This window comes from Fusarium keratoplasticum, chromosome 10, assembly GCF_025433545.1.
Source record: "Fusarium keratoplasticum isolate Fu6.1 chromosome 10, whole genome shotgun sequence".
Taxonomy (NCBI): Eukaryota; Fungi; Ascomycota; class Sordariomycetes; order Hypocreales; family Nectriaceae; genus Fusarium; species Fusarium keratoplasticum.
In genome coordinates this window covers 2,578,274-2,591,739 of record NC_070538.1, presented here as the reverse complement: position 1 = coordinate 2,591,739, position 13,466 = coordinate 2,578,274, and the positions used below count along the sequence as shown (strand labels likewise).

At 53.7% G+C, this 13,466-nt stretch overlaps 4 protein-coding genes and 1 pseudogene across 5 annotated transcripts, besides 1 other annotated feature; 3 read left to right on the top strand and 2 right to left on the bottom strand.

The window, feature by feature from the left end:
• Positions 1–302: 302 nt before the first annotated feature.
• NCS57_01268700 (uncharacterized protein) lies at positions 303–1,436 on the top strand (the record flags this gene model as incomplete). Its single annotated transcript, XM_053062352.1, has 2 exons — positions 303–343; positions 389–1,436. 2 exons carry the CDS (start codon positions 303–305, stop codon positions 1,434–1,436), a joined length of 1,089 nt encoding a protein of 362 aa, XP_052908880.1.
• Positions 1,437–2,121: 685 nt separating this feature from the next.
• NCS57_01268600 lies at positions 2,122–3,674 on the top strand (annotated as a pseudogene). Its single transcript has 3 exons — positions 2,122–2,516; positions 2,563–2,685; positions 2,735–3,674.
• Positions 2,122–3,674: a sequence feature.
• Positions 3,675–4,053: 379 nt separating this feature from the next.
• NCS57_01268500 (Lysophospholipase) lies at positions 4,054–6,147 on the bottom strand (the record flags this gene model as incomplete). Its single annotated transcript, XM_053062351.1, has 2 exons — positions 4,054–5,939; positions 6,069–6,147. The coding sequence occupies 2 exons, from the start codon at positions 6,145–6,147 to the stop codon at positions 4,054–4,056; spliced, it is 1,965 nt and encodes a 654-aa protein (XP_052908879.1).
• A 1,894-nt stretch (positions 6,148–8,041) lies between these two features.
• NCS57_01268400 (uncharacterized protein) lies at positions 8,042–9,523 on the bottom strand (the record flags this gene model as incomplete). The annotated part of the gene is made up of 1 exon (XM_053062350.1): positions 8,042–9,523. Exon 1 carries the CDS (start codon positions 9,446–9,448, stop codon positions 8,042–8,044), a length of 1,407 nt encoding a protein of 468 aa, XP_052908878.1. The 5' UTR covers positions 9,449–9,523.
• An 833-nt stretch (positions 9,524–10,356) lies between these two features.
• Positions 10,357–11,756, top strand: NCS57_01268300 (uncharacterized protein; the record flags this gene model as incomplete). The annotated part of the gene is made up of 4 exons (XM_053062349.1): positions 10,357–10,547; positions 10,594–10,837; positions 10,885–11,333; positions 11,393–11,756. 4 exons carry the CDS (start codon positions 10,357–10,359, stop codon positions 11,754–11,756), a joined length of 1,248 nt encoding a protein of 415 aa, XP_052908877.1.
• Between the last annotated feature and the right edge of the window lie 1,710 nt (positions 11,757–13,466).

The following is a 13,466-nucleotide window of genomic DNA, read 5'->3' as shown; positions in this document are numbered from 1 at the left end:
CCCTTTTCTCGGCCAAATCCACCCTAGGTCTACCACGGTAGCCAATCGTGGCGCCGAGGAGCCCGCTCAATTCGCCCGGAGCTCCAGGGACGGCGAGAAGCCCGTGGGGTCTGTCCCCGCCCCATGACGGAATTACCGCATGGAGGGGCATTGACGACGATGGCATGGGGGGATGGTGAATGATACAATTACTCAGCTCTGAGACGTTGACTGACAAGTTTTTGAGTATATAGACACGTCGTTAGCCCTCGACTCTTGTCTCAAGCATTGCAACTTGTCCCGGTGTGAAAACTTGAAACAAAATGAGCGGAAAGACTTACAACGTGGGTGTCATTGGATACGGGTAAGCTCATCAAGCCATCTCATGAATATCAACTGACAACAACAGCGCCTCTGCCAAAATCTTCCACATCCCCTTCCTCACACAAACACCTCAGCTTAAGCTGTACAGCATTGTTCAGCGATCTCCCAAGGAGGGCAACTCGGCACCACACGACTACCCCGACATCAAGCACTATACCGACTACAAGCAGCTGCTTGCTGACCCTGCTGTCGACCTGGTCGTCGTCAGCACGCCTCCTGGAAACCACTTTGAGCTCACCAAGGCCGCTCTCGAGGCTGGAAAGCATGTCTTGACTGAGAAGCCCTTCGTACCCACCTCGGCCGAGGCTGATCAGCTCATTGACATCGCCAAGAAGAATGGCAAGCTCCTTATCGTTTATCAGAACCGACGATGGGACAATGACTTTGTCACTGTCAAGAAGCTCATCTCTGAGGGAACCCTAGGCCGGATCGTTCAGTTCGACACTCACTTTGACCGATACCGTCCTACCCCCTCCAACAACTGGAAGCTCGACCTCACCATCGCCCAGGGCGGTAGTGCCCTCTTTGACCTTGGTACCCATCTCATCGACCAGGCCTACCACCTGTTCGGCAAGCCCCAGGCTGTTCACGGCCGTCTCCTCTCTCAGCGCAGCGGCAAGTTTGACTTTGAGAACCCCGATGGTGTTTCTGCCGAGCTCACCTACCCGGACGGCCTCCTGGTCAACATCCGCATCAGCGTCATGAGCGCCGAGGCCGACCAGCCCCGATTCTGGGTCCGCGGCACAAAGGGCAGCTTCCGCAAGTTCGGCCTCGACACCCAAGAGGAGCAGCTCCATGCGGGCAAGAAGGCGACCGACGCCGACTTTGGCAAGGATGACCCCAAGCACCTGAAGCTTGTGCTTGTGGGCGATGACGGTGTTCCCAAGGAGCAGCCCGCTCCCATCTTGGAGCCTGTCACGTACAAGGCCTTCTATGCGCAGTTGGCCAAGGCTGTTGAGAGTGGACGGGAGGAGGATGTGCCGGTCAGTGCGACTGATGCTAGGGATGTTTTGCAGTTGATTGAGGCTGTTTTTGAGAGTGCCAAGACGGGCAAGGATGTCACTTTTGCTTAGTTTCAACCAGGATATTGATGAGTTTGATGAATCAAAATTGAAGTTATACCCAACATTGGAAGTTGAACGAGGAGTGATGGTGATGATGATGGTGATGGGGCTCAGGTCCAAGTGGAAGGAACAACTCAAACCCCCTTGCTACCTGCCTCACGGAGTGGTAATGGATCTTTTAGCAACGGCAAGTGCCTTATCTAATCCGCCTTGCCTAACACCAAAAGTTCTCTCGCCGAGAAGTCGAAACAACTCGACAATTCAACATGTGCATTCTTCCATCTCGTCAGTGCTGATGGCGCACTCAGATCCGTCATCACCAGGCATCACCACTCAACAGCATCAGTATCCCGTGGGGCTCTCATTTTGGAGAGACTCATGTTCCATCTTTTGATTAGCAACGTTCACTTTGACCTCATTCGCAGCCCTAGTACCGAACCGATATCCTTCCCTGATGGCCTTCCGATTATACACTGGCCGAAACTCGACCAGAAACTCAAGACCGCCATCGAGAGTATCCAGCCCCCTTTCCGATATACGCAAGTCACTCGAAAGGATCCTCTCGAAGAGAGAAGTGACCTTTGCCCCTCCCTCAATAGACGGGACCGCCGACCAAGACCGAGAGTCAGACCCGGACGTAGACCTTGAAGCCGCGGATCCGAGTATCAGATCACGAAATGAGAAACGAAGCTAGCGGCGACGAATTGTGCGATTCCCTCCAATAGGAAACCCAGCGATACTCTTGAAGCACGGTTTTCACTGGTTTCTCAGGACGCAGAGGGACATACGCATCGAGAAGAAGATTGGCAACCCATGGTCATGCCGTCGCATCAACTACAACATTCACAAGCTATCGAATTTGACTGGATGGTGTCTGCGCTTCTTCTTGACGATCCTGTGGTGTATATTTATCGGACTCTTGCACGATCGACTGCCCTTTATTTGTGGTCCTTCTGCATCGACAATCGAGGAGGCGGCCGCAGCAAGATTCCTCTTCCAGCAGCAGATATTTCGCCCCAACATTATCCTCTTCTTCGAGGCTTTGGCTGCGGGCGGTGGTAGCTTTGCAATGACCCAGGGTTTCATAAGGTCGGTCTCCTCGACTGCAGGGGAAGACACGACTAACCATTACTAGTTTAAGAGCCTCAAGAGAGAGGATGGAGAGAGTCGCACATACGGCGACTACAGTGGCGGCAGCGGTTCTCAAGAGCGCCAAACCTGGTGATATGCGGCGAGAGGATCTGCAACTCAACGTCTTGTGAGTTCCTGTGCTGTGTTGGTGGCTGAACATTTCTGATGTGTTACAGCAACTGCCTCGCCTTGGTCACCGCCTATCCCGTATGCCTCGTGAATCGTATACGCGGTAATACGCATGACCCTTGTGTGGTAACGTTGTGCAACCGGGCCGCAAAAAGACTTCAACAGTTGCGCCCAATCGAAAAAGACGACCCCGGGACCAGGAGTGTGACCAATACCTCAAGCGTTACCTTCCAAGAGGGCACAAGAAACGAGATGGAACATTTCTTTGAGATACTGTCCCTTCAACTTGAACGGGAGTTCCGAACCTCTTCACGATCCAAGCTGCCGTCGATTGCCCCTCAACGCGTCATGTACAATATCCGTAACCACTTGGATGATCTCGCCGATATCTGCGACTTTGGCACGTTTCGAACGCCACTTATCCGTAAGATTCCTTGTGCTGGCATCGCCAATTCTCTAACAAGAACAGGTGAAAACGTCGACCTCATGGCCATGATCGGGCGGGAATCCAGCGTCTATGCTTACAGTGATAATGTGAAACCCATTGCCTTTCTCTGGACCTTTGACATCGTGGCGCGTGTCCTCTGCCTCAGCCTTCCTATTCAGACATGCACCACGTTGGCCTGGTCCATGATGGGCAGGGCAGCCCTTGAGATCGCGGGAATCTCAGTCATCACGGCTACGGCTCTGACAATCCTCAACGAGATCTGGGGTCTATGGGATCCCTACGCAAAAGGCGTCAATATATACTCATGGACACTTGGCGTCGCAAGGGAGATTGACGCCATGCTCAACGATGTCTATGACAGTGATAGGGATAGGGACAAGGGGCTGCCTTTGAGGAAACACGGGTATGATGCTTGGAAGATACCGAGTGACAAACCTCGGCCTTCACCGGCAGATGAAGAGCTTCCCCGGGTAGTTGATGAGCTATACGAAATCAACCATCACTTAGAGGCCTTGAGGCGTTGTCGCGAAGGAATATGAGGCTACCAGGGAGTCAAGTTGACGACGGTGTTTGTGAAGGGCTTCCATGTAGGATTAAGCAGAGAATAAAAGCATGGACTATGACGCATATTGAAGTAAATAGTGATAGAAGGCATTGGATACGCAGGGCATGTACTATGACAGAAATCATTAGATTCACTGCTACTAAATAGCTAAGGTATCCTAGGTAAACAATGCCCATCCAACCGCCCATGACCGGATATATATATATATATGAAAAATGCGAGCCTGTGATGCAAGCTCATCTATCAACCCTTTGTATCCTCTCGATGCATTCCTCAGGGTGCTGAAAAACAACAGACTCCGACTTTTTCGTTTTCTTATATGCAAGAATCAAATGTACAAGAAATATTGAGTTTTAAATGGCGAGAACAAGGCCGGCAAATGCCGCGGCGAATGCAGCAGCTGCACTGCTGCCCAGGACCCTCACTCCGAAACTCTCGACGTTGATGCGCTCGCTGATGAACGAGGGCCAGTAGTCGGCGGCCGGGGACTCGTCGAGGGTGCCGTTCCAGCAGTAGTTCTGGAAGCACTCACGGCACTTGTCCGGGAGTGTCGTGTTCGTACGGTCGAAGCTGCGGGCGAGGATGGCGCAGCCTACACAGACGGGCCAGTCTGGATCGCGGGTGGCGTTAAGCATTGTTGCGGCCGCGTAGCCGTTCTCGATTATGGCGGAGAGCTCAGATGAGTTGACGGTGGTTTGGAAGGTGGAGATGTTGGAGGCGTAGACGTAGGGGTAGTTGGGGATGTAGACGATCAGGGGAGACGGCTCGGATGTGTTGGAGGCATCGCAGCCAAAGAATGTAGGCCGCGTGTTGAGGCCTAGGTTGAGGAAGGTATCGCGGCCGGGGACGACGGGGAACGCGGATCCCTTGGAGATGTCGGCGAGGGATCGCTCGTACGTTTTGATGGGCGATGCGCCGTCGGGCCAGCCCGATTCGGTGTCGGCGGACGAGTCGAACGAGAAGACGACGTCGACTTCGCGCTCGATGCGGAGGTGCGGGTAGTAGGGGACGTTTTGGAGGTCTTCACCGCCGTCGACGAGGGTTAGGCGGTCAGAGTCGACACTAAGGTTCTCGAGCTTGTTCCAGCCCTTGAAGGGGTTGGGCGTCCAGTCTGCAATGTCGTTGTTGTCGTCGCCGATGGACTCGAGGAGCGCGGAGACGGCATCGATGGCTACATCGGGTACATCGTCGGGGACGTAGGGGCTGTCGGTTTCGTTGAGGTAGATGACGATGGCGTTGAACAAACTACTCGATGTTCCCATGACGAATCCCGCATTGTCGAAACCACGGATGCACGCCTTGTCCTTGGGCAGCTTGCCGCCGCTAAACTCGGAACCGACGTACTTGAGAGGCACGAAACCGTTGAGCGTCGGGTCGAAGGAACCGAGCTCCCAGGGGGTAAACTCAAAGACTGTCGAGTTGAGCGAGACGATGGTCTCGTCAGGGTCACGGCCGTCAGCGATGAGGATTGGCATGGGCGCCTTGCCCTCCGAAAAGAGCGTGTCGTCGGCGAGGGAGGACCAGGTGTACCCAGGACCTCCGTTGGTGGCGTTGATGAGCTGGTACGAGAGCATGCGACCCCAGTAATCCGTCATGGAGCGCTCATACCCAGCATCCTTCTTGTCCGAGACCTCGTCGAGGATGTTGTTGTAGTACTGCAGCAGGGCGTAGTTGTTGGGGCCTTCAAGAATCGAGTTCTCCAGCTGCCAGATGCCCGGGTAGTTGACGCTCTCCTGCACAGAGGTAAAGTTGTTCATCATCAAGCTGCCAACCAACCAACCACCACCCGATAATCCAGAGAGGTACGTTGCACTCTGGAGAAGACCACCGAGGTTACCGTCCTTGTCGCTGCCGTCTGAGCGATCATCCCACGCAGCCAGGGCGCCGGCGCCGCACAGCATGGCACGGTAACCACCTCCCGAAACAGCGATACCAATATTAGGCAGAGCCGTAGAGTTATTCTCGACATCCTTGAGGTACTCGTCGCTGTCGAAGCCAGGAATGGCTATACGCTTCAGGAGGGTTCGGATGTACGGGATAGTCTCGTTGCGTCGCTTGGGGAGCCACTCGCGCTCCTGGTCGGAGATGCGGGTGCCATTTCGAATAGAAGGTCGCTCGCTGGGACAGGTGACTTCGGTGGGAACGTAGCCATTGGGGGCTTGAGGTGATCCTCGCCTCGAGAGGGAGGCGGGCTGTGAGAGGAGGTCCGAGTTGGCGATGGCGACGACCGAGTCTTCGGCTGTGGATTGACCATGTTAGGAATGGGACTAAAGAAAGCGCGAGATCGCTATGCACCAGCTGCGCTATAGAGATAGCTTCTAGGCAGCAGAGCGCATTGCGGCGATGCAGATGTAGAGACAATACTTACGCGCAGGTCTCGCGGCGACCGGAGTCAAGGCTGTAGCAGCAGCCAACAATAGCGTGAGGCTATTGGAAAGGGAGGCCATGCTACTTGTTGGCCCACCAGGGAGTAAAAAAAGCGTAATAAAGGAATAGAAGAGAAAATAAAGTTAAAGAGCTTTCCAAAAAGGTTAAAACAAGAAACAATAAAAAGAGGCGAGATTCCTCTGTCTCTCTTCTCAGTCGATAATTGCTTCGTATTCTTATGCGACGCGCGGATGGATCCTCTCCTCAAGGCAAGGGTTAAAAAAATAAGGAGATGATGGAATAATGTGGAGTAAGAGGGCGAAGAAGAGAAAAAAAAAAAAATAAAAGAACCCAAGACTCTAAAGATAACAGCTTCAAAAAGTACAATAAAGAAGCAAAAAAGGAAGGGAAAGAATCTGGGTTATTCCAAAGAGGGAGAATGTGAAGGAGGGAGGTTTGTTGCGTGGATGGAGACTGAGATGGATGATCCAGGTCGAGTTTAATTAGTATCGCCCTTCAATTTTGCGCGGAGACAGACGGGAGCTCTTCTCTTGCGATAGGATCTACCAGCGTAGAAAAAAGTTGAAATGTCAATGTCAATTCCCGGCGGGCTTCTTGAATTATTTCTCTTCCTACAAAAACACCGACGCAAGTCCCGTCCCCCGTTCTCTTGCGCCTCTGCCAAGGTCAGCCCAGCCCTGCCCAGCCCCCGTCATCAATCGAAGCGGGCACCTATGATTCTTCTGATGCGAGTTCCATCCGCGGGTCGCGAAAGGTAACTTGGCATACATATTAGTTGAAGTTTCTGTGTTCGGGTGCGACCAAGACACTCTGTTTGTGTATACACTGCACAAAATGAACTCTTCAACAAGTACAATTCCCATCAACATGTTCTAAACACAACATCACCATCACCATCTCTAACGCACCCGGCCCGCCCGAAACAGCGCCAAGTCCTTGGTGGTGAGAGTGAGCTTATGGTGCAGTCCAATCCACCCACCTTATGGATTGCATCTTACGGCGGGGCTTAGCGTGGTATTTGGGCTCCCCCTGGCCTGGCACGCGGCCACTAGAATGGACCCCGAAAGATTGAAAGTTTGAAGGGGGGACCGGAATTCGGATTGGATCCATGCTCCGGGATGAAGCATGTGCATTGATTCCATTTACATATTGTTACCCACGTGCAGCTCACATCATATCTAGGTTATGACTACAGGAGACGTTATCTGAGCTGTGAGATCTCTCCCTTTATACGCTTACTCGCATCAACCCAAAACCGAGATTAAAAGGAACGTGCCTCATCCAGCTCCGAAACCCAGCCAAGCACTTGACAAAAACAAACCACCTCATACCTGCGTCAATAAACGAGACCCTCGTCCTTCAGCCTTGGCGATGGAGCCTGCCAAGACGGATTGGCGGCTACTTCGTGCTCTCATCTCTGTAAGACTCGTCTAGATAGCTTGCTCACTTCTGTGTTTGGCAGAGAGCAGCAGCACCGCCATCTTGTCAGCCCGCAGCTCGCATTCTTCGGGCCCCCGAACACCCAACGTCCCCTAGTTGCCGTCACAACCTATTTTTGAGCCAGGCACTGGAATCATCAAAAATCACTCGGCCGATCGGGAGGCTGTGAAAGGTCTCGTCGTATTTTTCTGGAGCTATCCGCGTATCAGAGTCTGTATCCAAGCCATGCGCCCTCTTCAGTTGCTCGTCAACAGCCCACGAATATCTCTCCACTTGACTCAGCGGGAGGCTCGGCATACATAACGACACCGCTTATTTCACTCTTGTGTTCGCCGAACGTGCCTATTGCCAAGTCTTTTTTTCAGGCGTTTCCAAGCGACATTATCATCAATCCGATGCGTCTTCATCTTGTGCCACGGATTGGCCAAAAAAGGGGGTATCAAACAAAAAAGAGGTAGTCTACACATACAAGTATACGTATAACCGCCGTATGAATCGGCGTATAACCGCCCATCAACCGTCAAACTCATCCCCTGCTGGCTCCCTCCCAAAGGGATGGTTGAACTTGAGCAGGCCCGTCAGTCCGCCCACCCACGGATCATCATCCTCGGTGCGGATCACGCACGGCACGCCCCCGTGCCACTCCTCGCCGGGGCCCGCGCGCCCCACGAACTCGCCCTCGACCCGGATTTCGGTCCCGGGAGAGACTCCCACGCACCGCTTCCCGTCGATGCTGAGGTCGAGCTCGCGCCCGCGGTTCTTGGGGCTCATCCGCAGGTTGACCTTTGTGTCGAGCGGTAGCACCAGGGACCGGAAGCTGAGGCTACACGGGCTGATGGGCGTGATGAGGAGGGACTTGACTAGAGGGTGTACGATGGGACCACCAGCGCTGAGGCTGTATGCTGTTGAACCTGTCGGTGTGCTGATTAGAATTCCATCGGCTGTCGTCTCAGTGAGATAGTGCCCGTTCTGGTAAATGTCAATGACAGCCAGGTGTGGATGAGATCCTCGGTGCACTGAAATCTCGTTGATGGCCCTCAGCGACGGTGAAGGCTCCTTGGATCCCGCAATCGGCTTCGCCCCTGACTCAGCATCGCTCGATAACGTATCGGACAGCCAGTGGTTGATGTTGTTACCAGATGGATCGTAGACATCAGCCTTGATGCGGTGTCGAAGCAGCACCTTGGAAGCCCTCTGGGAACCCAAGCTTTTGCCCTTGTGTCTCTCCCATCCAGCGTAGGACCCTGTACTGGTCTTATCCCAAGCCCCTCGAGGATAAGCGGCGTCCCTCATAGCAACGTCACTGCCACTCATGTACATCTCCCTCCACGCCTTTTTGTGCTCGCCAAAATCCCACTCGCCCAGGAAGCCCAGTGTACCCATGCTGAAGGACAAGATCGGGGGCACCGACCCGTGCAACTTGTACAGGCTCGCAGCTCGCAGGACAGTGCCGTCGCCGCCAAAGGTTGCAATGACGTCAATCTTGTCGGCCATATTGGAGCGGTTATCCGAAGAGTATATGGGAAAGCGGAGGCGCTCCTTCAACGCCTCGGCGATGCGCGGCTCAAAGACGAGGTTGACTTCAGGGTACTCATTGTGGATGTACTTGGAGAACTTGACGACGGCTTCGACGACGGGGGCCGAGTAGAGCTTATGGATCAGGAGGAGGTTTTGCGGGGGTTTTGGCCAGTTTAAGGATAGCAGCGATGAGCCGGGTTTTGTACTCTGCAAGTATCGGGGACTGATTCGTTGTGGGAGCTCTGCGATGCTGCGAATCTCGGGTGTTTGAAGGGAGGATGTGGTGGACAAAGAGCAACACGAGGGGAACCGAGTTAATGGCCGGACAGGTAGAGTTACTGCTCGTGGATACAAGGTAGGCTCAAGAGCCGCCAAGCCCCTGATGAGGGTCCTATTAAACATGTTGTAGCTCAAGAGGCATGACCGATGTCTCGTGAAAAGATAAGGGTCTTTGCAAGACGGAATAAATTTGTGGAAGAATGACGCCGGAGACGGGCACAGCTTAGCTCGAACGACAGCGGCTTTGCAACGGCTTTACACATGAGGGCAGAAAATGAGGGAGCTTGTGGTGGGCTGTTGTCTCACCGCCTGCCTGTTTTGGTGGGGGAGCTCAGTGTGGGGAAGCTCGCACATGGAGATCTGCATTAAGCTTTGACAGAGAAACAAAGAATACCATGTTGACAGCGAGTGTTTGGTCAAACTTTTTACCTCTGCAGCAAGCATGGATCACCTGGAGTCTTCACCTGATCTTTATGAGCCCATCTGGTCAAGGCCCCTCCTACAGGGTAGCTCTGACAGCTCCAGATCTGGCATGTCGGCACCGAGACACATGATATCGAAGCCCTCTGATTGGCTCATCGGCGTCGGCACTCCCCAACCACCGGACCTCCGTCTCAGGCGTCATACCCTCCGCCTCCGAGGCATCCGCTAGGCGGCTGATGTCACTCGTAACTAGGAAGCCTTAGCAGGACTGGCATCATGTGCGCAATGTCTCGCAGCCTCGTCCCTCTCCATCTCCAGCTTCATCTTTGACTTGCCCAGTGGTAGACCGCTCTCTTTCACTTCGCTTGATAGCTGCCACGAGGCTGGACTCTGGTGGCGGCCTCTTTTACCTCGTGTGCGTCCCACGCGACCCCTCGTCTTCTTCTGTTTGGCTGCAGCTCAAGGCAGGCAACTCTCTTTGTTGAGCTGGACGTTATATTAGCTTGAGGCCGCCATTTCGTTCGCTTCAACAGCGTCCCTACTTATCATTATCAATACCCAGCAACATCGAGCAACACACACGACGCGCTCGATCTTCATCCGCCGCCATGGCCGATCTCAAGAACGCCGACCCCTCCGAGGCCTCTCTCCCTGGTCCGGACCTCACTGCGGGGCTGACCGAGAAGCCCAATGTCACACCAAAGGTTGCTCATCCATCGGGGAGGGAAGGATACGGAACCCTGATGCAGATCCTCCGCGGCGCCTTGTTCAGCTTCTATTTTATGACATGCTGCATCATGTAGGCCACACGTTATCCATCTTATGGCCCTATCTAACATTCACAGCATCCACATTACCCAGCTCATCGGGGCGCCGCTGTACTTCTTCAACCGCGACTGGTACTACGCATACATGGCCATGACGAAGCGGTCCTTTTGTCTCACCACAACCGTCATGACCCAGATCTGGGGTCCTACAACTATTCGAATCAGCGGTGACGAGTCAGTTGCAGGCCAGATCAAGCTCCGGCCTGACGGAGGAGTGCAGTTTGAGTTTCCCGAGCGCTTGGTATTGATTGCCAACCACCAGGTAGGAGTCTCGAGTTGTGTGGGAGGTTGCCGACTAACTGGTTGTAGATCTACACTGACTGGTTGTACCTCTGGTGGGTGGGATATGCCAACTCGCCTGGAATGCATGGTCACATCTACATCATCCTCAAGGAGTCTCTCAAGATGATCCCTCTGATCGGATGGGGAATGCTCTTTTACGGATTCATCTTCATGTCGAGAAAGATGGCAACTGACCAACCCCGACTGGCATATCGCCTGAACAAGCTCAAGCAGCGCAAGGTGGACCCGAATGGAAAGTCTTATATGGATCCCATGTGGTTGCTGTTGTTTCCCGAAGGCACAAACCTGTCAAGAAATGGAAGAAGAAAGTCGGCTGGTTGGGCTGCCAAGAATGACCTCAAGGACCCTGAGCATGTCATGCTTCCACGGAGTACGGGCATGTTTTTCTGTCTGAACGAACTCAAGGGCACAATGGACTACGTCTACGACTGCACAGTCGCGTATGAGGGAATCCCGTAAGTTCTGCAGACCTCGTTGCACAACGTTAGCCTCGTCGACTGACTGACGACTATAGCCGAGATGGATATGGAGAGGAGTTGTTTGGTCTGTCCAGCACTTACTTCCAGGGTCGACCCCCAAAGTCGGTCAACTTTCACTGGCGTCGTTTCCGCATGGCCGACATCCCCCTGGATGACCAGAAGGAGTTTGACTTGTGGCTGCGCGAGCAGTGGTATCAGAAGGATGCCCTGATGGAGCAGTACATGACGACCGGCCGGTTCCCGCGCATGGCTGGGAGCAAGGTTGACTATATCGAGACCGAGATCAAGACGCGACAGCCGTGGGAGATTCTTCAGATCTTTGCCGTGGTGGGCACGGCTGGGTTGATCTGGCACAACATTAAGAAGACATTTGTGACGGCGACGTCGATGTTTCGGTGATGAGGTTGAAAGAGCGTCAGCGTATTCGCGAGCGAGCGAGTGGGTTGATGCCACTTTTTCAGGGGTTGCCTTTGCTTTTGCGTCGACTTAGGGATACGTCGACTTGGAGATACACGGTAAGAGGGGGACGACGGGACACACTTGACGACTTGCACGGTTCTTGGGTTGAGACCCCTTGGTCTTTCGGTTCTGGTTCGGTTTGTTTTCTAGCATTGGAGGAGATACCGAGGCGTACACAGGACAAGATGGGTTGACACGGAGCATGAAGGAAAGATGGTGAGGTGGGAGAGTATGGTTTCGGTCAGTGTCCGAAGACAAAGGACAACTCATGACACGTAGGGTATGAGAAGGAGGGCGGAATCTCCCGAGCGAGAACTCACTATCAGCGTTTGCAATGCACAAATTTCCTCTCTAATGACCTGGCCAAGAATCACAGGCCACAGGAGTGACAGGCGGTCCCAACGCAACTCGATGGAGTAGACTATGACGCGCCAGGAAACCAGCTCCGAAGATGATGCATACACACACCTTGATGCATCAACAAATCTGGATCCGAGAAGAACGTTGAGCGGTCTCGTTCCGGGTGAAAACAACCATATCCACTAGCGTCGCCGTCGATCCTGGGGGTGGGCACACACCGGGGGCGCCTAGACCAAGATTCTAATCTGCACTTCAGTTGGGTCAATGTCTGTTTCTGTACAGAGCCTCGGCATCCAAGCTGCTTCTATGAGCCGTCATTGGTCGACATGGCTGCTGTTCGGGAGATGCTGCGGGGGAAGAGAGTGTGTGTCTGTGCGGGAAGGGGGGGAAACTGGGGAGGGGGGGGAAGATTGCTTTCGGTCATGATGTGTTTGGTTTTGGGTTCTGATGGTGGTGTAGTGGCGGCTTTGCTAATGACATTGGATTTGCTTGGCTCTTTGGATAATTGGTTCCTGCTGAGCCTTTGCAAGGTTGACCATTCCCGCCGTGTCTCTATAATTTAACCATTGTAGCGAAAAATACCCAATATGAATCTCTCTTGGACGAGACACAGCAGCTTGGCCGCGGCGTTCTCCCACGCAATAAATGGCCTCGACGCTCGCTTCGGACTACAGGCTGCGTAACCCGGGCGCTTGGGTATAGTTTCACGATTGCACGAGAGGACCCAAGTGAGAAAGAAAAAAGCATGGGGCAAGGCATAACCTTGCTCTCCCCTCCACAGCCAAGAAATCAATACGCAAGCCACGCTGAACAAGGAACATGGGGTTAGGCCTTCCTGTCAAGCGAAAGGGTAATATCCCCAGAAAACCTGGGGTCGGGTGATATGGGGAGAGAGAGAGATAGAGAGAAGGCAAACACCCCTCCATCGCGTCTCGCTCCTGATCGGGCAGTACTCCGGTGTTGCCAAGCGGAGCTCTGCCTCCATCTACCCCGCAAAGTCGGACGACGAACGACCCCGGATCGTCGGTGGAGAATGAAGGAGTCCGTCCACACGGCAGATCTTGCGGGGGAAGAGGGAGAGAGAGCAAGGTCTGGGGCGGAAATCTGGGTAGACAAAGATATCCGAGGCATCTTGGGTCCTTGTCTCGAGGGTGATTGGGCTGTCGGTTAACTCGTAGGGCCAGTTGTGGATTCGAGATCCCCGGAGAGGATATAAAGGAAGTGATGGACGATCAAACTGGGGAGTGTTCAAAGCAAGAAGTAGGCCCAGCTTCCTGGTACGACTTCCTC